This window comes from Taudactylus pleione, unplaced genomic scaffold, assembly GCF_031769625.1.
Source record: "Taudactylus pleione unplaced genomic scaffold, aTauple2 ptg000053l, whole genome shotgun sequence".
In the NCBI taxonomy this organism is placed as follows: Eukaryota; Metazoa; Chordata; class Amphibia; order Anura; family Myobatrachidae; genus Taudactylus; species Taudactylus pleione.
Genome location: NW_028284455.1, coordinates 43,361,783 through 43,384,581, shown reverse-complemented (window position 1 = coordinate 43,384,581; position 22,799 = coordinate 43,361,783). Strand labels below are relative to the sequence as shown.

At 37.7% G+C, this 22,799-nt stretch overlaps 1 protein-coding gene across 2 annotated transcripts; it reads right to left on the bottom strand.

The window, feature by feature from the left end:
• Positions 1-1,229: 1,229 nt before the first annotated feature.
• CCK (cholecystokinin) lies at positions 1,230-22,749 on the bottom strand. 2 transcript variants are annotated; one of them, XM_088463874.1, is made up of 3 exons: positions 22,674-22,729; positions 19,298-19,552; positions 1,230-1,576 (listed from the first exon to the last, which is right to left on the bottom strand). In XM_088463874.1, the coding sequence occupies exons 2-3, from the start codon at positions 19,548-19,550 to the stop codon at positions 1,440-1,442; spliced, it is 390 nt and encodes a 129-aa protein (XP_088320000.1). In that variant the 5' UTR covers positions 19,551-19,552; positions 22,674-22,729; the 3' UTR covers positions 1,230-1,439. The 2 variants fall into 2 exon arrangements, with proteins under 2 accessions (XP_088320000.1, XP_088320007.1); XM_088463881.1 differs by having other exon boundaries at positions 1,232-1,579; positions 22,674-22,749.
• Positions 22,750-22,799: the final 50 nt, after the last annotated feature.

The window sequence follows — 22,799 nt, the reverse complement described above, 5'->3', positions numbered from 1 at the left end:
CATTGTAATAAAAGTCAGCTGTGCTCATTGAGACGTGAGCAATAAAATGTACCATCTTTCCAGCAAGAAGTTGTTGGTGTGTCATCCCTTGGGTGGCAATATCACAATTTATATAATTTTGCCCTCTTTATAGATATAAAAAATAGTTTTGTCCCCTTATTATTTTTATTATTTTCTGTGATCAGACCACTTAATAGTTTATGTAATAATAATAATAATAATAATAATATTTTCTGTAGTGTGTTGGAAATTATATTTACCTTTCTTGATCTTTTTTCTTGTTCATTATGTGCATTATTATTTTTTTTTATAAAGAGGAAAAACAAATTATTATTAAGAATAAAGGGGTTGCACATGTATGTTGTTTGTTGCTCTTTCTTTTTGTGTAACTCATATAGTATAATAGAACTTGTTAGTTATTTCATAAATATATTTGAAGGCCTACCCCATCCATAAGCACCACGTCTTCCATACAAGAAAGAATCACTAGGTTTGCTGGGCCCAGTACAGAATATTAAGAACCCCTTCCCATCTCAGATAAGCAAATTAGTTAAAATTTAATTGCTGATGAAATAAGCACCTTCCTCCATTGTCCCAAAGTTCTGGGCCAGAGGTTCCCAAACTCCGTAATTACATTCCAGGTTATAAGGATATCCATGCTTGAGTCCAGATGGTTAAATCAAATTGACTGAGGTACTAATTAAGTCATCTGTGCTAAAGAATCCTTAAAACATGGAGTGTAATGGCAGCCACGTATAAGATTCAGCATCCATTCATGAAAGCCTAGTGTACCTAAAGCTAATCCTGGCCTATTTATGATTTACTGTAAATGTTATAGTTGTCAGATCATGACATTTCAGTCTTTGGTTGAAATCCAAAACAATAGATCTAATAAAAGGTATGCTTTATTTATAACTAAAAAAATCTGTATGGTTAATGTTATAATTAGTTTTGTACATCACATTAGTGTAAGTACTATGTCATTACTTGGACAATGCACTATCAAGAGAATTAAAATGTGAGGCTTGCTAGCATTGATCAGCATGATGGAAGGTCATCAGTAGGTGAACTTAAAAACATTTGTTAATGAAAGTTGATGTTTTTTTTTCAGTAGAACATTTGTCAGTTTTTTATGTACAGTTTATTGTGTAATACCCAGCAACTTGTATTGACAAGAGGTGATAAACGAAATATTTTTTAATATGGTATTATAGTAGCATATGGTACGAAATTAATAACATAAAAAAGGCAAAATAAAGAAGAAGGATTAATGTTTTCTGGAAAATTCTGCATATGTATATTGCATTGTATCGTTTTACAAACAAATTTACAACAAGTACATAATAAATATATTTTTGGAACACTGATTTGTAAAGACAATGAATTCATTTATTTAATCTGTACAGAAATTGGAATATGTTTTTAAAGGGTTAAGTATTTTAAGAAGAATATTCATATTCTTCAGCACTACGACGGCCAAAATCCATCCATCCCATGTAATCTCGGTCATTTATCCGATGAGTGGGGTCAATGACAGGTCTGTTTGGCAGAACTGCATACCGTCCAGTAGAAGATCCTGCTGAGATATAAAAAAAAATCTTTATTCTAATTGAAAATATACATGAGTGAAGGAGCAGATGTACTAAGCTCTGGAAAGTGATAAACTACCAACCAATCAGCTCCTAACTGTCATTTTTCAAACACAGCCTGTAACATGACAGTTAGGAGCTGAGTGGCTGGTAGTTTATCACTCTCCAATTTATCCCTTTCCATAACTCAGTACATTTCTCCCTCAAGCTCATAACCATTTCTTGAGTTAAATGTCTGGTTATATTAAATATCTAGTTATCCACTCAATGGTTAGGTTCTAACCCTCCAAAAACATATAGGGGGGGTCTATTCACTAAGCTTTGGAGAGATAAAAAGGAGAGATAGATAAAGTACCAACTAATCAGTTCCTGACAGTTTTCAAACACAGCCTGTAAAGTGACAGTTAGGATCTGATTGGTTGGCACTTTATCTCTCTCCACTTTATCTCTCACCAAGGCTTAGTGAATAGAACCCATTTTTTTTTTACCAATTTGAAGCACTATGTGCTAATCACAGCCAGACAGGCAGCCCAAAAGAAAGGTGTTCTCTCCCCCTAGGACTGCCAGTCCAGACAGTAATTAGCAGAGAGAGAGCTTCCAATGGGAAGCCACTCCGCTGCCTATTCAAGAGCCCTGCCAGATGCTTTGCATATGCGCACTACCCCTGGCAGGCACCAAGAGGACAGGGTCCGAACCGCTGCACGGACTGCAGCACACGGGCAGCCCCTCTCACATTAAAAGGTAAGAGCCGCCAGTGCATAAGCACCAGCCTCTACAGCAGAATATTGGTCTTTAGTAAGAAAGTCAATGTGTTATTGACACTTGCCAAACACAGAAATAAAACAATAACACAATAACCCTACTATGGAGTCTTCTATCATGGATAGACTTCTGGTGGAAGATTTATATGCTACTTAATGTTTTACGGTATTCCAATAGCACATGAGCATTTTTATAGGTAACTACTATGAAGTGTAAACCAGAAACTAGTGAGTATTTTTACCTTTTAGGGAGAAATGGATCAAGCTTTGGAGAGAGATAAAGTGCAGAAGTTGCCCAAAGCAACCAATTAACTTTTTAAATTTATCTAGCACAGAACTGAAATGACAGTAATACCTCTTTTCCACCAAAATCCCGGGTCCCATCTGAGTTTTCAGACATGGTTCCAACCCAGGTCAGACACCGTTTATACAGCACCATCGATCTGGGTTATTCTCAGGTCACTCCCATTCACACTGAACCTGGGTCTGCCCTGCTAAACGTGTGAGGTCATAGAAAGTGGGAGGTGACTGCTCCACAACCACCAATGAGCTAATTTTAGGCATGACCCAGGTCGGATAACCCGGGTTGCGCCGTTTACACTGCACCATTACCCAGGTCCATCCTGGATCTGACCATGGTAGCTATCTGGGTTGGATTGCTGGGTCACTTTTCATGGACCCTTTTTCACTGAGCTGCGACCCGGGTAGACCCAGCAAAAACCCAGGTTTTTGCTCTGTTGTAATAGGGGTATTATATGCTGATCGGTTTCTTTTGGCAACTTCTTCACGTTATATCTCTCCAAGACTTGATACATCTACCCTATAGTAACATATTTGATGTTTGCTGCCATCAAACCAATGTGGGACATATGAATGCAATGTAAAATAAAATTTATCACTATGGCTTATAAAACATGGACCACTTTATTTTACTTGTTTGCTAAAAGTATGTACTGTAACAAATGTTCTATGTTTTACTAATGGTGGCATACACTATACAATTATCTGTCAGATATCTGTCCAATCTGGCTGGTTGGAATGAAAATCTGGTAATGTATGGGAGCCTATGACAATCGACCATTTGCTCACAAACACTGAAAAACTGACAAAAATTGTCATCCAGATAAATTGGTTAAATCAAATTAATTTAACCAATTTGAATAATCATTTTTACCCATTTTCAAGTGTTTAAGCCATATGGTTGATTGTCATTGGCTCCCATACATTACAAGTTTTTCATTACAACCAGCCAGATTGGACAGATATCTGACAGATAATTGTAGAGTGTATGCCCACCATAAGTTTTATATATGGCTAACAATATTAATCATACTATTTACAATAATAGACTTATAAAGCATAGTACTCAGTGCTTGAATAAGAAAAAAACACAAAATTCTAAATGCAAAATGTTGTACAAGGAATATATGTCACAATTAAAAGTACTGCTGCTCCTAATTAGGAAATTACTGTATTTCCATGTGAAGTTGAATTAAAAAAAGTAAAGTTGCAGAAGTAACAGTAACCAATATCTATGGTTATTAAAGGAGCACAGATCAAACTAAATAAAACAAACATAGTTTACAGTATGTTTAATACATATTAACTTTAAACATCAGATAAAAATATATAAATTTGAAAATATCAAAAACACCAGTATTAAATTCAACTGCTGTTTAGTGAATTAGGTTTTGCGAATAGACTTTAAATAAGTAATCCAGAAAAAAGACAGTCCCTAATCCAGGTCCATTCAGAGAATGAAAAATAAGGTGTAATGCAGCTCATAAGGTCTAGTTGCAAAATTTTATTGTTACTTCTGTAAGAAATTGTTTGAATTTATTACCATTGATATCTTATGGACCGTACACATGGTCAGATCAGACAACAATCAGATATCGTTGGCTGATCGACCAGCATGTGCTGGATGATCGTTATCGAACATCCAGCACATGCTCCATTCCCCCAACTACTATAACGACCCTCAATCAACGATCGAGGGTCCCTATAGTAACCAGGCTAACCTGGTTCGATATCGACCAGGTTGGCCTGCATGCACGGGCTATGGTCGATATCGATAACGACCATCTGTGACGGCGCATCGTTTGGTCGTTTGAGGGGGCAAAAATAGGTTGATTCAAATGATAAACTATATCGTTATAGTTTAAATCGACCAAGAAATCTGACCGTGTGTATGCACCATTACTTTTACTAATCTAACTTTAAAATAATAATAATAATAATAATAATAATAATAATAATAATAATAACTTTTTTTCATGAACCACAAAATGAAATGTTAAAGCTGTATCATTGCAAAAATACAGATTTATCATATGCTATTGTTTAGTTTGTCCTTTAAAATACATCATCCATTTGTATAAATACTGTAATAATATCACAATTAAAATACACATATTAGTGAACACTCAGGATACCACAGTATTTTAGTTGTTCCCAAACGTTCTTGAATCATGGCGCCCTAGAATTTCAGCATATTTTTCACGGCACCTATAGAACACAAGTTTCTTATTGTGAAATCTGCCAAACCTGTCATCCTTAGGTTATGTGGTGGTGGACAGGGTTGCACTTATGTTTGTCCACATATTTTTTGACAGGCAAAACTAGAGCTAGTGGCTGCCAATCACATGGACCATAAAAAAATTGATTTGGTCCTGGATCCACCAACCTGTTGCACCCCAACAAGTGTCCCATGGCACCCCACAGCACTCAGTTTGGTAACCACTGCTTTATGTAACGGATAACCATATACAATGAAAGTAATGTTAAAGTAACTAGTAGTTTAAAAACTACTTGTTGCATTAAATTAAATATAATGTTTTCATAATGTAATATTAAAAATCTGTCTATCATAAAAATAGCATGGTTTTGAATTTATTTTAACATTTACATGAACTACTGTAATTAGGGAGATATTGTGCATTATACACACAGTAAACCTCTTACTGCTGAACATAAAGGTCCACTTAGTACTTTGCACAATAACATAAATGAAATTAAACAAATATATATATTAATTAAATCCACTCAGAAGGCTGTATGCCCATCTCTCTGCTTTATTTTGCCATATTTTACATGTTGCTTAGGAGGGCAAAGCTGTTTTATGTCTCAACCTGGGGTAGGTTGAAAACTGAGAGATGGTCATGTCCACTCTTACTAATGCTGTGCACATATTGGTGGACTTGTACAGGAAATGATGCCAGTAATGACACAGGAAAACAAAATGCAATAGAAAAAGTTGTTGTGTGATACCACCTGGGCAGGAGAGAAATACTACAGGCACCGCTGCAAGAAGGGGGTGTGGACAAATATGTTGGGGTGGACATTACCGCTTGTGAAAACACTTACTATTACTGCTAGTGGTGCGTGCCAAGGAGCAGTGGTGTAACTAGGGTCTTTAATGCCCAGGGCAAGATGAAATATGGCGCCCCCCAATTTTATGTGTGTGATGAAGGCAAGTGTGTGCCAAAAAGTGGGCACGGTCACATGCCACAAGGGGCGTAGCCACTGAAACATGACACGTCAGCATTTCTTGTCACTCTGGGAACTTTTCTTTCCATTCCATATGAACCTTAATGCCCCCAGTAGTAGTGCCCCTTATGCAATGCCAACAGTAGTTTTGCCCCTTATGCAATACCCCTAGTAGTAGTGCCCCTTATACAGTGCCACTTATACAGTGCCCCAAGTAGTACCCCTTATACAGTGCCCCCAGCAGTGCCCCTTATGCAGTGCCCTCAGTAGTGCCCCTTATACAGTGCCTCTTATGCAGTGCCCCCAGTAGTGCCCTTTATGCAGTTCCCTCAGTAGTGTTACTTATACAATGCCCCAGTAGTAGTGCCCCTTAGACACAGACACACAGAACACAAAACTGTACTTACTGAATCCCCGCTCCTGCACCCGCCGTCGTCCGCTCCTCCCGCTTGGGACTATGGGAGAGATGTCATGATGTCATGACGTCTCTCCCTTCACCCACTGCGAGAGCTGGAAGGCGGAGCTGTCAGTGAATGTACTATCTGCCACTGGTGTGTTTATTTTACTGTGTAGTGCTGTGGACTACACTAACCTGGACGACAGCTAGCGGCGTCTCCCACCACCGTGTCCGGCAGCTCCAAGGGTATGTGCCCCGCTCGACCCCTTTAGTTACACCACTGCCAAAGAAGAAGGAATCCATGACTGGTCGGGGTTTCCCCACGAGCCCTCAACACAAGCCTGGGTCCGAGTTATTAGTATCCGCATTCAGAGCCATAACTAGACTTTTTGGTGCCCTGTGCCAGAGGGAGCATTGGTGCACCCCCCCATTATTTAAATAGGAACATAAGATAGTGCACCTAAAATAGGACCATGGCCTCATGGGGAAGGCCAGGAGATGCTGGGGATAAAGAAGAAGCTACAAGTGAGAATGATAATAAACAGGAAAATTGACAGGCCCAAACAGTGCCCCCTGCCCTGCGGTGCACTGTGCCATGGCACAGGTCGCACCACCCTAGTTACGGTCCTGCCTGCATTGCCCCCCACTCAGCTCCCGTGATATCACCATGAAGGGTGTGCTGCTTGTTTGTGATGGGCTCTCTAACAATACATATTATTGATGCTTTATAACTAAAAGCTGCAGCTTCATGGATGGCTACTGTAAATGTTGGTTGTACTGTAGTAAATTAACGCTACAAACATGCAAATGGTAATCCTTTTCACCCTTTCCCCAATGGTTCCTTGTATTAAGGCCACTTACTTTACTTACTGACAATAAGCATCATGCTTTAAAACAGTGATCGGGGAACAGGGGTAAATTACCACACATGGGGTAAAAATGAAATTCCTGGGGGTAATGAATGGACAGCCGGGCATGCATATGAATCATTCTATGCATGCCTGTCTATCTGCCCATTACCCCCAGCTGTGCCGCAGGGAGGCTCTAAGCCGGACACCCGCTGAGATGTGATTACCAGCAGGTGCCCGGCTCCTTCCCTGCAGCGCCGCTTTATCCAGAGGCTGGAGTTCTCTTCCGAACTCCAGCTTCCACCTCTCTCCATATGCACTATGGGAGAGACATCATGACGTCTCTCCCATAGTTCCGAGGAGCAGCCGGGCAGACAGGACGGCGGCGGATGCAGGAGCGGGGATTAAGGTAAGTGGTTTTTTTTTTGTACAAGCGGCACTACAGGGGCGTTATATGAGGGCACTTCTACAGGGGCATTATATGGGGGCACTACTACAGGGGCATAACTAATGGGGCACTACTACAGGGGCATAACTATGGGGGCACTACTACAGGGGCATAACTATGGGGCACTAATACATGGGCACTACTACAGGGGCATTATATGGGGGCACTACTATATGATTTCCTTTCCTTTCAAATCAAGGGGGTAACGTCGCCGTTTCTAAATATATTTTGGGGTAAAAGGTAAAAAAGTTCCCTGACCCCTGCTTTAAAAGCATTTCTTACTGCCAGTAATAGTATGGAATATGGGTACCTATATCCAATGACCCAATATCCACTCCAACCTATGTTTGCAGTTGGTCACAGTGGTGATGTGACAGCCCTTTTTGGATGCTGTCTGTTCTATTAACTTACATTCACTTGTGCCCTCCACTGCCTTATACACTGTCAGTGCAAGACTTGGTTACACAATGTTTGTCAGACACAATTATATCCCACATGCATGGTTACTAGCATTTTCTGACCAACAGTGTTTTCATATCAACATGCAGAATATTATATGAGCGCTCAAAGTTTTAATAATGGAACAAAGGTGATAGCAATAATTCCTACAAACCAAATGTTTTATAATTATTTAAACAGTATGATAATTTCACCAAGATACTCCTGTGGCACTATAAATAATTATTTATTTTATTTATTGCCAATTATTTATATAGCGCACACATATTCCGCAGCGCTTTACAGAGAATATTTTGTCCATTCACATCAGTCCCTGCCCCAGTAGAGCTTACGCTCTTTATTCCCTATCACATGTGCACACACATACACACTAGGGTTAATTTGTGTTGGCAGCCAATTAGCCCACCAGTATATTTTTGGAGTGTAGGAGGAAACCCGAGTACCCGGAGGAAACCCACGCAAGCACAGGGAGAATATACAAACTCTGCACAGGTAGATCCATGGTGGGAATTGAACCCATGACCTCAGTGCTGTGAGTCAGTAATGCTAATCATTACACTGTATGTGATGCCCTAATCCACAAAAAGGTTTGTTCTTTCTTTCTGAATGCAATCTCAGGTTTTTCATCTATAGAGAACTCTGGAACATAACAAAAATATATTCATAGTGTAGATGTACATAATAGCATCTCTTCATATAGTAGAAAATAACCCTACCAGATAGTGCGGTCTGTTCAATGGCAGACAATGATGCATATAATAATCTGATAGAAGTCCCTTCTCTGAGATACACGCTTTTAGACTTTTGGTCCTTCTACTCTTTACTCCCAAGTTTACATACAAAAAATGACAAAGAAAAGTGCTTCCATAGTGTATTATTGTATTTATTAACATAAGATCATAACAAGTGTACAAAAAGGAGCAAAATGGTATCTCACCCTATAAAAATTGTCTACCATATATATGTGTAGACTAATCAAGCAAAACAATAAATAAAATCTAACTTCTTCACAAGAAGGCTTAAAGAAAGAGTGGTCTCTCACTAAAATTACAGAAAGTAATCCTGGGACGCCTGGAGGACGTTGCCTTTATGCTTTTTTTGTCTACAATTTTAGTAGACATCTACATCTGGTGAGAGACCAGTCTTTCTTTAAACCTTCTTGTGAAGAAGTTGGATTTTATTTATTGTTTTGCTTGATTAGTCTACGCATATATATGGTAGACAATTTTTATAGGGTGAAAGACCATCTTGCAGCTTTCTGTATACTTTTTATTTATTACCAGTTATTTATACAGCACACACATATTCTGCAGCGCTTTTCAGAGAATATTTGTCCATTCACATCAGTCCCTGCCCCATTGGAGCTTACAATCTATGTTCCTTATCACATGCACACACACATAAACACCATGGTTCACCAGTATATTTTCGGAGTGTTGGAGGAAACCGGAGTACTCGGAGGAAACCCACGCAAGCACAGGGAGAATATACAAACTCCACACAGGTAGGGCCGTGGTGGGAATCGAACCGGTGACCTCAGTGCTGTGAGGCAGTAATGCCAACCATTGCACCGTCTGTGCTGTCCATATACTTGTTAGGATCTTATGTTAATAAATACAATAATACACTATGGAAGCACATTTCTTTGTAATTTTTGGTATGTAAACTTGGGAGTAAAGAGTGGAAGGACCAAAAGTCTAAAAGCGTGTATCTCAGAGAAGGGACTTCCATCAGATTATTATATGCATCATTGTCTGCCATTGAACAGACCACACTATCTGGTAGGAACATTTTATACATGATTTGAAGAGATGTAATTATATTTATCTACACTATTAATATATTTTTATTATGTTTCCGAGCTTCCTATAGATGAAAAACCTGAGATTGCATTCAGAAAGAAAGAACAAGCCTTTTTGTGGATTATTTATAGCTCCACAGAAGTATCTTGGTGAAATTATTGTACTGTTGGACTATTGTCTGTGTTGGGTGACACAGTTATTCCAAAAATTTCCATTTGGCTGCTATTTTTGCACACTGATCTTTTCCACACAAATCTATCGTTTGTGTCTTATTTATCAATTGAACTCACTTTATAGACCAGGAAAAACTACTCGGATCAGTGAAGCTCCTGGATCTATACTATGCTATATCTTGTGTCACTTGATCAAATTGTATCAAGGATGTAACTATAAGCCAGTCACAAATGCGCTAACTGGGCCACTTTCTGTTGGATCGCTGAGTTATAAAATCCAAGTCCAACTTGGCCATACTTTGGTAGGAAAATTGGACAAGATCCAGAGCACGAGATCCTGGCAGTTTGGTTGCCTGTCGGTAAGGATGCTGGCGGTCAGTATACTGACAGCTGCATTTCAACAGTCAGAATCCCAATAGATTAAGGTAAGTACCCTAACCACTAACCCACCTTTGCTGCAGCCTAACCCTCCCCCCTGCAGCCTAACCCTCCCCCTAGTATCTTACCCTAACCCTAAACCTAACCATCTTCTTAACCCTAATACTTACTGCTGGGATGTCAGCGGTCGGGATTCTCGAGCTGGGATTCCGACTGCTGTCGAGTTTCTGCAGACGGTATTCTGACCACCGGCATCCCTAACCCTAACCCTCCTCCCCGCGGCTAAGAGCTAACTGTCCCGAATTGCCGGCTGTTGGGATTTTGTTGCCTATCTTTAGTCCCTGGTCGGCCTTCCACTGTCGGGATTCTGCTGGCTAGCATTCCGGGCGTCGGTAATGTAACTACATCCCCTAGGTAAAGCAGAAGATGCTGTATGTGGCTCCAGATTAGTCACTTGGGTGCCTATTTATCAAGCAATTCTGTCCTTAAAGATATGGAAACATTTCCCCTGAAAAAAGATTCCTTATTGCCCTTATATTTGGTGATAAGGATTAATGTTTGGGGGCTGGGCACATTTTTTTAAAATAAATATGCACCTTAGTAACTATTTATTTGTAGCATTATAACAAACATTTAGCTAATTCAGAAATTGCTTGCAGTAAAATTGGGAAAATCCAATGACAATGCTGTGTGCATCGTACAAACATCTTCCACTAGCGCCAGCACTTTTTCAATGTTGGAGATGTTCAAACTCTTTCATTAAATACTAAACTAGCACCACAAAGCATGTTTTCAGTATACCTCATGGTTTTCCACTCAACTTCTATCTGGTGAGCTCTTTATATTTGTGCAAGTCCATTTGTCTTGCTACAGAGTCTCCCAGGTGATTATCCCCACTCTCTGACACAGTTCAGCTGGCCTCTACCACGCATCAATCGCTGTCTCCTCATTCACCTGGGGGAGCTGCTGCTATTATTATTATTATTATTATTATTATTATCTAACAATGCTTTTATATAACTATTTATTTTCTTAATTTTACTGCAATATACTGCTAATTTCTATGTGGTTTATTCTCACAGATCCCAGCATAAGGTAATGATCATTAGCCATCTCAAGTTGAATATGTACTGTAGTTAGACTGAGGACAGCTAAAAAATGGCAAATGGCTTAACACTGGACGTTTCGGATCTTTGTCTGAATCTGACCATAGATTACTGACCAATATGCATCTCAACATAGCAGTGATAATTAGAATTTTACTATCTGTTAAGATTCTTGTAACGGTTCTCCACTGTTTATCAAGCAAGGCACAATAAAAAATATGTTGGAGAAAAACACTTTCCAAATATCATTAGATGAAAAGACTTTCTCATAATACAGTATAATCAATAAGGCAACTTATGTAATTAAAATTTCCCTTATTATTATTATCATTAACCATAGTTTTTCATTAACAATAATAATGATCACTATCAGTCATCACCATCAGACATGATTACCATAGTACTGAGAGCTCCTCTATCAGCGAGAAAAAACTAGCAGCAGTATTCACCCCAACAATTCCAGGGGGAGATGTATCAAACCTTGGAGAGAGGTAAATGGGAGAAGTTGCCCAAAGCAATCAATCAGCTTCTAACTGTCATTTATCTAGCACAGTCTTTGAAATGACAATTAGAAGCTGATTGGTTGCTTTGGGCAACTTCTCAGCTTTATCTCTCTCCATAGCTTGATACAAATCCCCCAAGCTGCACTGTTTTCTACATTGTACATTACTTTTCAAAATATCAATGTGTAACTTTTCACTTGTATGGTACATTCTATGTCATCTAGAAAGCATTGCATATGACACTACTGCTGATAATGCTTTTCCAAAGGACAGAAATGCCAACCGCCTGTATGAGGAGATTGTTTTGAGCTTAATGATCAGATCAGAGTTTTATTTTTGTTATTATATAAGCAGACCAGGCAGAGAAAAACAAAAAATGTTACTTTTATGTTATCTAAAATGCCAATTCCAGAACGTCACCCCAAAGTTTTCTGTTCTATTCTTCTGAGTATGGGGTTTTAAATATGTGTATTTCACTCATGTTCTTCTTCCAACTTTTTAATGTGCTGGATGACTTGAAGACAAATCTCCTCATTGTGTTGAGCCCTCATTTAATTAGGTGACCAGATGGGAACCCTCACAAGCAACCTCCAATGTTACTGGATGCGTGATATAATTTTTTACAAAAAGCAGAGACTGCAGTATTCAGGGCAGGGAATGTAATTAAATCAAACAATATAAGAATGATAGGAATAAAGGGAATGTTAATGACATGTAACTGATCACATGACTTTGGTTATTGTCCAATAAAACAACTGCATCCACTTCCTTATTTCTACCCAGTACAATTGAATCCTATCGATGGCTCCTGTAATTCAGGACAAATAGCTTCTGTGAAAAAGCTGCACTAGAGCGCTCCCGTAAGGTAACTATGTGAGTAGCAGCGAATGGATTACTGCTCAAGTAATAAATTAAGTCAGGGGAAGGGGAAGAGAGCAACATTAGTGTTTGCCAAAAAAAGCATTTATAACAATCTGTTTATCTAGGAGAGACCCATGTAGCCTTGAAACCGGTATGTTTTGGACTGTCTGTATATTGGAAAATGGTGTAATCGGAAATACAGTAGCACCCTAATTCATAGCCAAACACTTACATTTATGGAGATCTTAACACATCACTAATTATAAAACCTTTCAATAATCTACATAATAATGATCGGCTCACCCATTTAGCCTGAGGACATCTAGAAGTAATCCGAACATGGATACAAGTTGGGAAGTGTGAATCTTGTCTATGTTGACTTTAATGTGTGACAAAGTTATTGAAAACTACCTGGTGATGGATCTTTACTTTTAATACCTTACTCCAGGATGCTAAGAAGCTGAGTGCATTAAGCTGAATTCACTGTAATTCTGTAGGCACAATCCAGGACTTTGCAAGCCTTGTAGCATGGATCATTATCTATCTGCTAACTCCCATTCACTAATGGCTACCCTGCAACCATGACAGTCAGCAAAGATATTTATATATAGTTTGGCAATTAAATTTTGTTCTGCACATATCCAGTGGCATCATTGCAATACTATCGCCAGTCTATATTGTTAATACCTGACAGAGTAAATAAACCCATTGCAATTAATCAGAAAGGCCATAAAGTATTAGACCATTGAAGGAACAGAGGAGCAAATGTGCAAAATTGTGCAATTATTTACGATTTCTGATTTCTGAAAAGCAAGTGAATACCAGCATAACATGCTCTAAGTTGATTTAAAGTATTGTATCATACAGTCAGGCATCAGGATGGATATTTAAACGGATTCGGTATGTAATGCCGGCTGTCGGGATGCCTTCTATCACAATACTGACAGTAGCATCCCAATGATTGGTATCCCGACAGGGGTCAGGTATGTATACTTACCCTCCCCCCTTCCTCCCCATCCCACACCCTAACCCTCCCCACACCGCACCCTAACCCTCCCCATTAGTGCCTAAACCTAAGTTTCCCCCCTCCTTGCCTAAACCTAACCCTCCCCCTTGGTGCCTTACCCTAACCCTACCCCCTATGGGTGCCAAACCCTAACCCCCCTAAAACCTTAAACTAACCCCGCTATGTGACTTAAACCTACCCCCCTCCACCCCCCCGTGGCTAACACTAAGAACGCCCCGGACTTACCTCGTACGGGCAGCCGTCTTTCTGTGTTCTGGCATCAGGTTTAAGATAGGCGTCGGTATTTTGATGCCTATCTTAAGTTCCTTGTCAGATTCAGCCATCGGGATTTAGACCGGTCTGCTAACTACATCCCATTTAAACTTGGATACAGAGTGAGATGACGATAATAACAGGCAATGAAGGCATGCATTTTTTGCAGATTATGAATAAGCCTCAATATCAATATACACTAACGTCACCTTCAGATCTTCTCTGTGACGACCTTTCACTAAGTTATCTAGCACAAATAAATCATGAAAACGGTTACTTCTATCAAACCTCATCATACTTTAATACCAAGGTTCTACCCTAGGGCATCTTACAGTAAATAAATAATAAGTCAGATTCTTACATCTTTCATTTTTATGCCTTGAAATTGGATGTTTACCAAAACAAAAAACAATCTGCCAAACAGATTTTCTGCTAGATACTTTAAGGCATATTATTTCAGCTCTAAAATAATGTGTGGAAATATTTTACTTTTATTTATGAAAAACATCCATTTGCTTAGTTTACAGTGATGCATCCATAGTGGAAAAAATGGACTTGATCCTATCGAATTTTACATTCAGTGTTTCCTTCAATGACGCAACCCTTTTCTTCATCATCTCCCCATTACCTGGGGCACTTCATAGCTCTGTTCTCACTTGTCCATCTTCTATCCTCCTGTGCGTTTCAGTATCTGTGCAATGCAGAGGATCACTGCTAATGTACAGTAAGGGGAATAAAGAAGAGGCTGCTATCTTATTTAGTCACATCAATTCCATTACAAGAGATGCAGAATGACACCTTCCAGGTTGTGCAAGGAATATTGGCCCTTACTATTTTGATCATATGCGCCCTGCCAACGTGCATAACTTATACGATCTAATAGATGGAGGCATTTTGGCAGCTGTGTCTAGAGAGCTAAACAACATTATTCCTATACTACTGACATCATAAAATATATTATTTTGCCAGATTGCTAGTTCCCTCCTAATCATCTATATACTCTATGCCACTTCAGCAATAAATCATTTTCAAAACTATTAACATTTAAAACCATTCTATCCACACAATGCTCATGGCATTCCAGGACACCTCAGATACTATCGACAACTCCATAAACAAACACTTCCCCCATTTTCACTATTAAGGGCAGATTTAATAAGCTCTGGTGATAAACAAATAACCAATTCGCTCCTAACTATATTTTTGTAAACACAGCCTGTAAGATGACAGTTAGGAGTTGAGTGGATGGTAGTTTGTCACTTTCCAATTTATTACTTTCCAAAGCTTAGTGCATCCCCCCCCTTTATGTGAAAAGTTCTTCTCATCATACCTTAAAATTTATATTTATCTCTATTATTTTTAATAGATGAAGCTGCCAAGATTTTTGCAAATTCTTTATTAAAGCTTCTCTGCAGGATATCCTGTATGCTTCAGGTATTTGCCAGGTTGTTATTGTTACCACTTTATAAGGTATCTATCTATCTATCTATCTATCTATCTATCTATCTATCTATCTATCTATCTATCTATCTATCTATCTATCATCTTGCAAGTCCGCAAATTGTAGTTCCTTCACAGAATACAGAAATTGTATTTTCAATTACCTATTCCACCACACAGGGAATAAACACTAATCCCTATTTGTATGGTATATTTGGCAGATGCTTTAGAAGAAGAAATGTAATCAGTGACTAAAACATAAATTTTTTTTTTTTTAAATCTTCTCAACAATACTGCCTTCTATTACCTTAGGAGCAGACTCTAATTTTTTTTAAATGTTCTCTTTTCCCATCCAAAATACTGATCCTTTGAGACACATTTATATGTAATATAATTCATAATATTAAGTGAATTGTATAATTGTATTGGGTTATCTATTACATTGGCATTGAAGAGTTCTGTCTATAAAATGCTCCTAGATTGAACAGAATTGATAGTAATGATCCAGTTACTGCACTGTCAGGACTGTTATAGCATTTAGGGGTCTATTCAGCAAAAGTGACGATGTTGCCCAGAATATTATCGGGCAATATCATCACGGTTATTAGTGAATTATTAAAACTTAAGTTAGCTATTCAGCATTATTTTCTGCAGGGACAGCGGTTGTGGTAACACGCTGTCCCTGCGATGTTACAGAAGGCATTGTTATCGATATCCGAAAACAATACCTTGTGTTTCTGCCAATGCGCATGCTCAGTCATGCGCTCCCGAACAGTCCCGGCGGTCACCGCAAATCAGGCACAGAGACTGGGCGGGGTTACAGGATGCTGCAGGGACTTATGGGAAATGTTCCCTCTGTCCCTGCAGTTTTCGGCCAATTTAAGGCATTTTCTTCATATAACGCTATGCTGCAATGGCGTTATATAAAATAATGATTTTTCGTGCAATTAACGCCTTTTGCTTTGCTGAATAGCACAAAGCGTTAAAGCACTGTAGAGATCAATGGCTGATCTCTACAGTGCGAGATGGGAATTATTGGATAAGATAATTGCTTTATATTCTCCATTAACCTATTGCACTTTTTATGTAAGAAAATCATTGCTGAATGGACCCCTTAGTATTAATTGATCTGGTTTCTGTTGACTGTTGAAAAATGCATCATTGGTTGTTCTTGTATATAATATATATATATATATATATATATAAATATATATATATATATATATATATATATATATATAATTTATACCTCTTCTCCCAGCACTTTGCCTGACCCAGCTCATTTATGTCTCTTTGATTTTCCTGTTTCCCGTAAGTTAATTTCTTCTTTTGTAGTGCTCTTCTACCATTTCACCCTTCTATTCTTTACTTCTACCATTTCATCCTTCTGTTCTTTACTTCTACCATTTCATCCTTCTGTTCGTTACTTCTACCATTTTATCCTTCTATTCTTTACTTCTACCATTTCATCCTTCTGTTCTTTACTTCTACCATTTTATCCTTCTATTCTTTACTTCTAAAATTTCACCCATCTATTCTTTACTTCTATCATTTCACCCATCTATTATTTTACTTATACCATTTAACCCATCTATTCTTTACTTCTATCATTTCACCTATCTATTCTTTTACTTCTACCACTTAACCAATCTATTCTTTACTTCTATCATTTCACCCATCTAGTCTTTACTTCTACCATTTCACCCTTCTATTCTGTACTTCTACCATTTCACCCTTCTATTCTTTACTTCTACCATTTCACCCTTCTATTCTTTACTTCTACCATTTCACCCTTCTATTCTTTACTTCTACCATTTCACCCATCTAGTCTTTACTTCTACCATTTCACCCTTCTATTCTTTACTTCTACCATTTCACCCATCTAGTCTTTACTTCTACCATTTCACCCATATAGTCTTTACTTCTACCATTTCACCCTTCTATTCTTTGCTTCTACCATTTCACCCTTCTATTCTTTACTTCTACCATTTCACCCTTCTATTCTTTACTTCTACCATTTCACCCATCTATAGTCTTTACTTCTACCATTTCACCCTTCTATTCTTTACTTCTACCATTTCACCCTTCTATTCTTTACTTCTACCATTTTATCCTTCTATTCTTTACTTCTACCATTTCATCCTTCTGTTCTTTACTTCTACCATTTTATCCTTCTATTCTTTACTTCTAAAATTTCACCCATCTATTCTTTACTTCTATCATTTCACCCATCTATTATTTTACTTCTACCATTTAACCCATCTATTCTTTACTTCTATCATTTCACCTATCTATTCTTTTACTTCTACCACTTAACCAATCTATTCTTTACTTCTATCATTTCACCCATCTAGTCTTTACTTCTACCATTTCACCCATCTAGTCTTTACTTCTACCATTTCACCTATCTTTTCTTTACTTCTACCATTTCACCCATCTAGTCTTTACTTCTACCATTTCACCCTTCTATTCTTTACTTCTACCATTTCACCCATCTAGTCTTTACTTCTACCATTTCACCCTTCTATTCTTTACTTCTACCAATTCACCCATCTAGTCTTTACTTCTACAATTTCACCCTTCTATACTTTACTTCTACCATTTCACCCTTCTATTCTTTACTTCTACCATATGACCTATCTATTCTTTATTTCTACAATTTCACCCTTCTAGTCTTTACTTTTACCATTTCACCCTTCTATTCTTTACTTCTGCCATTTCACACTTCTATTCTTTACTTCTACCATTTCACCCATCTATTCTTTACTTCTACCATTTCACTCTTCTATTCTTTACTTGTGCCATTTCATACTTCTATTCTTTACTTCTACCATTTCACCCATCTATTCTTTACTTCTACCATTTCACCCTTCTATTCTTTACTTCTACCATTTCACCCTTCTATTCTTTACTTCTACCATTTCACCCTTCTATTCTTTACTTCTACCATTTCACCCATCTAGTCTTTACTTCTGCCATTTCATACTTCTATTCTTTACTTCTACCATTTCACCTATCTATTCTTTACTTCTACCATTTCACCCTTCTATTCTTTACTTCTACCATTTCATCCTTCTATTCTTTACTTCTACCATTTCATCCTTCTATTCTTTACTTCTACAATTTCACCCATCTATTCTTTATTTCTACCATTTCACCCATCTATTCTTTACTTCTACCATTTCACCCATCTATTCTTTATTTCTACCATTTCACCCATCTATTCTTTACTTCCACCATTTCATTCTTCATTCACTCCTTCTGTTCTCTACTGTTCTAGACACTGTTAATCAATCTGTGCATCTGTTTATATGGAATTCTTGTCATTATTTTTTTATAGCAGTGGTAGGTGTTCACCTGAAATGAAGCAAATAGCAATAAGGTTGGTGTGACTTTAGGATGGAGCTTATGGTGTCCCTTCAAAGTTTAAAAACTGGGCACAACCATCGCCAGTTGGAACCCTATATTTAGCAACATGCATTCCTGGCTGCAGAATCAGACTTTCAGGCAAAACCGACTAGAAAACAAGTGTACTTTGCACAGTTTAATAAATGTGTAATGTATGTAACAGGCAATGCAATTTATTTTATTATGTAGCAAATATCCTATCTATTTATTGGCTTATCTAAATAATACTCCTCATTCTAAGTTGCTGGTATCTGTATTTTTACTATTAAGCTTCTGGTTATAGCAAATAAGTAATTCAGAAAATGTATGTGGATATGATCAGATTGTGAAATCTTGACAGAAATGTAAGGTCTTACCTTTCCTGCCCTGCAGATATTTAGCAAGCATTGCACCAAAGTTAGCCTTTTGGTCTCCATTGCCATCAATGCGTTGGAAGGTCTTTAACTGGCCAGAAGAGGAGGCACGTATATGTCGGGGGTGCTGTAAGAGGTTCTGCTGTTCTATTTCACGGGCCCCTGGGTCTTCGTTCATAGAGCCCACAGTTTGCTGCCCTGTTGAGCTTGTAGACAGCACAGCCAGTAATACACAAATGCATATTCCACTGTACATAGCTGAGGGAAAGGAACACAGAATTATATGTTTCATTAATTGATCTGTTTTTAATATTTAACATTTTTAAAAGTCTTTTCCATCAATGTTTGCATTGCAGCCCATCTTACATCACAAGTATCACAGCAGTAATGATAATGTTAGTGAATTTGTATATCAATCCCATATATTTTCTACAAAATAAAATATTCTTAAATGTAGTTAAAAGCATCTGCTCTAATAAAAATCACACAATGAAGAATTACTAATACAATTAATGTTAATTTGCAAGCATACTGTATATAACTAAATGCCACCTAGATGCTCATTTACTAAAATGATCCAAACATGAAGCTTTGCACTACGCTAGACCATTCACTCAGCTATATGCCTTAACTAGTTTAAATTCGCCTGGACTGGCCATTGCTGACAGCTGAATAGCTGATTTTGCATCATTTAAATAAATACCCTACAACTTAGGAGCATCATGCAATTGTTCACATAGATAAAAGCTGTTAGATGCCTGACAGTATGGTAATGATGAGTCAAAAGTTTCTGCAATGAATAGCACAGCTTTACTTTTCCCCATATTATATTGCAGAGGCCACACAGGCATTGTATCTTCAGGACTATGCCTCTCTCAGGAACACACCCCATTACTGTCTACTAGTCTCTGCCAATATCTTATTACCAATGAGTGGGGAAGGGAGGCAAAAGAAACTCCATGGACTGATGATAGGCTGGAAAGGGCTGAATGTTAACAATAAGACCAATATTTGCTGGAATTTCCCAATCTCTTTGTATGGCTCAGGCACCAATAATAAGCTTATTAGCTTCACTGGACAATATTAGCAAGACAATAACATAAAACATGGATATGTGATATAAGTTCAAGTCTATGTTTAATAAAAAAAAATACTATATTTTTTCTATGACTTGTTATGTGGTGAGTTTCTATACCTGTAAACTAGAACTCTGGCAAAACATGTGCTGTTTTTATTTCTCCCTTGGTTATTAATATACTGTAGAACTGACTCCACGAGTTATATGCCTGTTATCCTGAAATGGTCGTATACATCTTGTATTTCGTAATGTTATTGGAAAACAGGGCATTTGCCGTGCAATTTTATTGGAAACATACAAGAGTATTGTGACACTTGAAATCTTTTTAAACATTTCAAATATTTCTTATAATTCAATCTTGCAATACACCAAGATAACTAGAACTATTAACATTGCATTCCGTTAGCTATTGTTTAATGCGGTACCTATAAAGAAGCATTTGGGGGCTTTTAAGATATCTGCAAATCAAAGGTTGTCAATTTCTTATTGGAAAATTGTGACCCTTACAGTTGTGCAAATATATGTCAATAGAGAACCATGACTATCCAGGGGTCTGCTCTTTGCCGCACACTGACCACAATATGATAACTATGAGCGATTTCTACCAGATCATAGGATGTCACTGTAGTAGGATGTTTATTTTGTAGGAGCTTTGGATATCTTCATCAACACAGAACTACACAATCCCTGTAACCGCATACATTTCAATAGCATCAATATATTACAGCATAAAATTAACCAACCATTGAGAAATAATGTAAGTTTAGTTACAATTGCTTCCATATCTAAAAAATATGAGAGCATCTTATTGTTTGTATGTAGTAGCCCCTCTACTCCAGGGCAGGTTTCTGTCCTCCCTGAGCTGCCTTAAAACCCCTGCATTATGGTTTAACTTGTGTACTAAACTTGTCACGGTCTTAGTAACTTCCATATTAAGTGGAGGAGGTAACAATAAATATGGTCATAGCATGCTGGGAGATCTAATATAGATTTCAGCTAACAAAGTGCTTTTCCAGTTATAAAATTATTATATATCTGTGCGTTTCTGTGTGTCATTGAATATTATATTTTCCATATCGGTAAATGAGGTAGATATGATAATGTGGAAAATACTAAATGCATAGAAATAGCCATACTTAAGAAGAGGTGAATGACGGATGGCAGCAATTCACAAACTGTACCATACACACATGGATATGTCCAGTGGTAATACTCAGGGGTACCCAGTCCTGGCATCTTTTTATGTCTAATTTTTAATTCATATATTTAGTTAAAAAAAACAGGAAGAAATCAGTGAAATAATTTCAGAAATGAATAAAATAAGTTACTGCACACTTATTCAGTGTGGAAGCTACTAAATATCCTGGATCAATGTGTAACTTTAGGTGAGTACCATCACGTTTTCTTCTAAGTACTGTCACCTTGTTTCACAGGAAAAAAAAAATGCTGGATACAGTACTGTATGTCAATATGCGCACACCAATGTACTATTTAACTAACTCTATAGGCAGTTCAGAACATCATCAGAATTTGCTCTATAGGAGAAGTTAAGTGTAACTAAGTCTCAGCACACACTGTTATATATATATATATATATATATATATATATATATAAAATTATTATCATAATCAGCCCACTGATTTCAGAAAGAGAATGTCAAGTATATATATATATATATATATATATATATATATTTATATTTATATATATATATATATATATATATATATATATATTTGAAAGAAATGGGCACTCCAAGGACCACTATTTAAATTAGGATGCCAGGATACAAAAATAAAAAAGCAGATAAAAGGCACTCCTACGTAGATTCAAACACCAGAGTGTTTATTAAAAATCCATACAATGTACAGAGTACAGCTACGTTTCGGCTAGCTGTGTGCCCTTTCTTAAGTTCTTAAGCTTTATATATATATATAAGTTGAAGTCTGACTGAGTATCCCACAGCCATACAGTAACACCATGAAATATACAAGACCAGAGAGTGGTGCAGAGAGTGTGAGAAGGATACACAGCTTACTGATTTCAAAAAAGACATGTAAAGTACAAAGACCTCGACCTCAACTCAAACTTCTCATCGCCTTCTAGCATAATGCTGTCAAGTTACTTTCCAGTCTGAGCACTCCTGTGTTTTACTGCAATATATCCTGCTGTATTTTCAAGTTACAGAGGTTTATGCGCCTGGATAGTACTTGTACAGTGTATCATCTTCCTTATTACAGAGACATGGTAAGGATGAAACGTGTATAATGCCAGTGCCCGGTGCTGAGGAAGACGCTTACCTTTCAGTGAGGATCTGCTGTTCCAAATCAGAGTCAGGAGAAGGCAGTGCTCAGCACCCAGCAGTGACTGTGCTCCTGGCAGCAATGTAAGCCGCTTATATACTGCCCCACACTGTCATCTGTTTG

Bases quoted from the DNA above. Each gene is read 5' to 3' on its own strand.
- CCK (XM_088463881.1), bottom strand. From the start codon at position 19,550: ATGTACAGTGGAATATGCATTTGTGTATTACTGGCTGTGCTGTCTACA. The intron at 1,580-19,297 runs GTAAGACCTTAC...TTTATATCTCAG, and splicing joins ATATCTGCAGGGCAGGAAAG to CAGGATCTTCTACTGGACGG.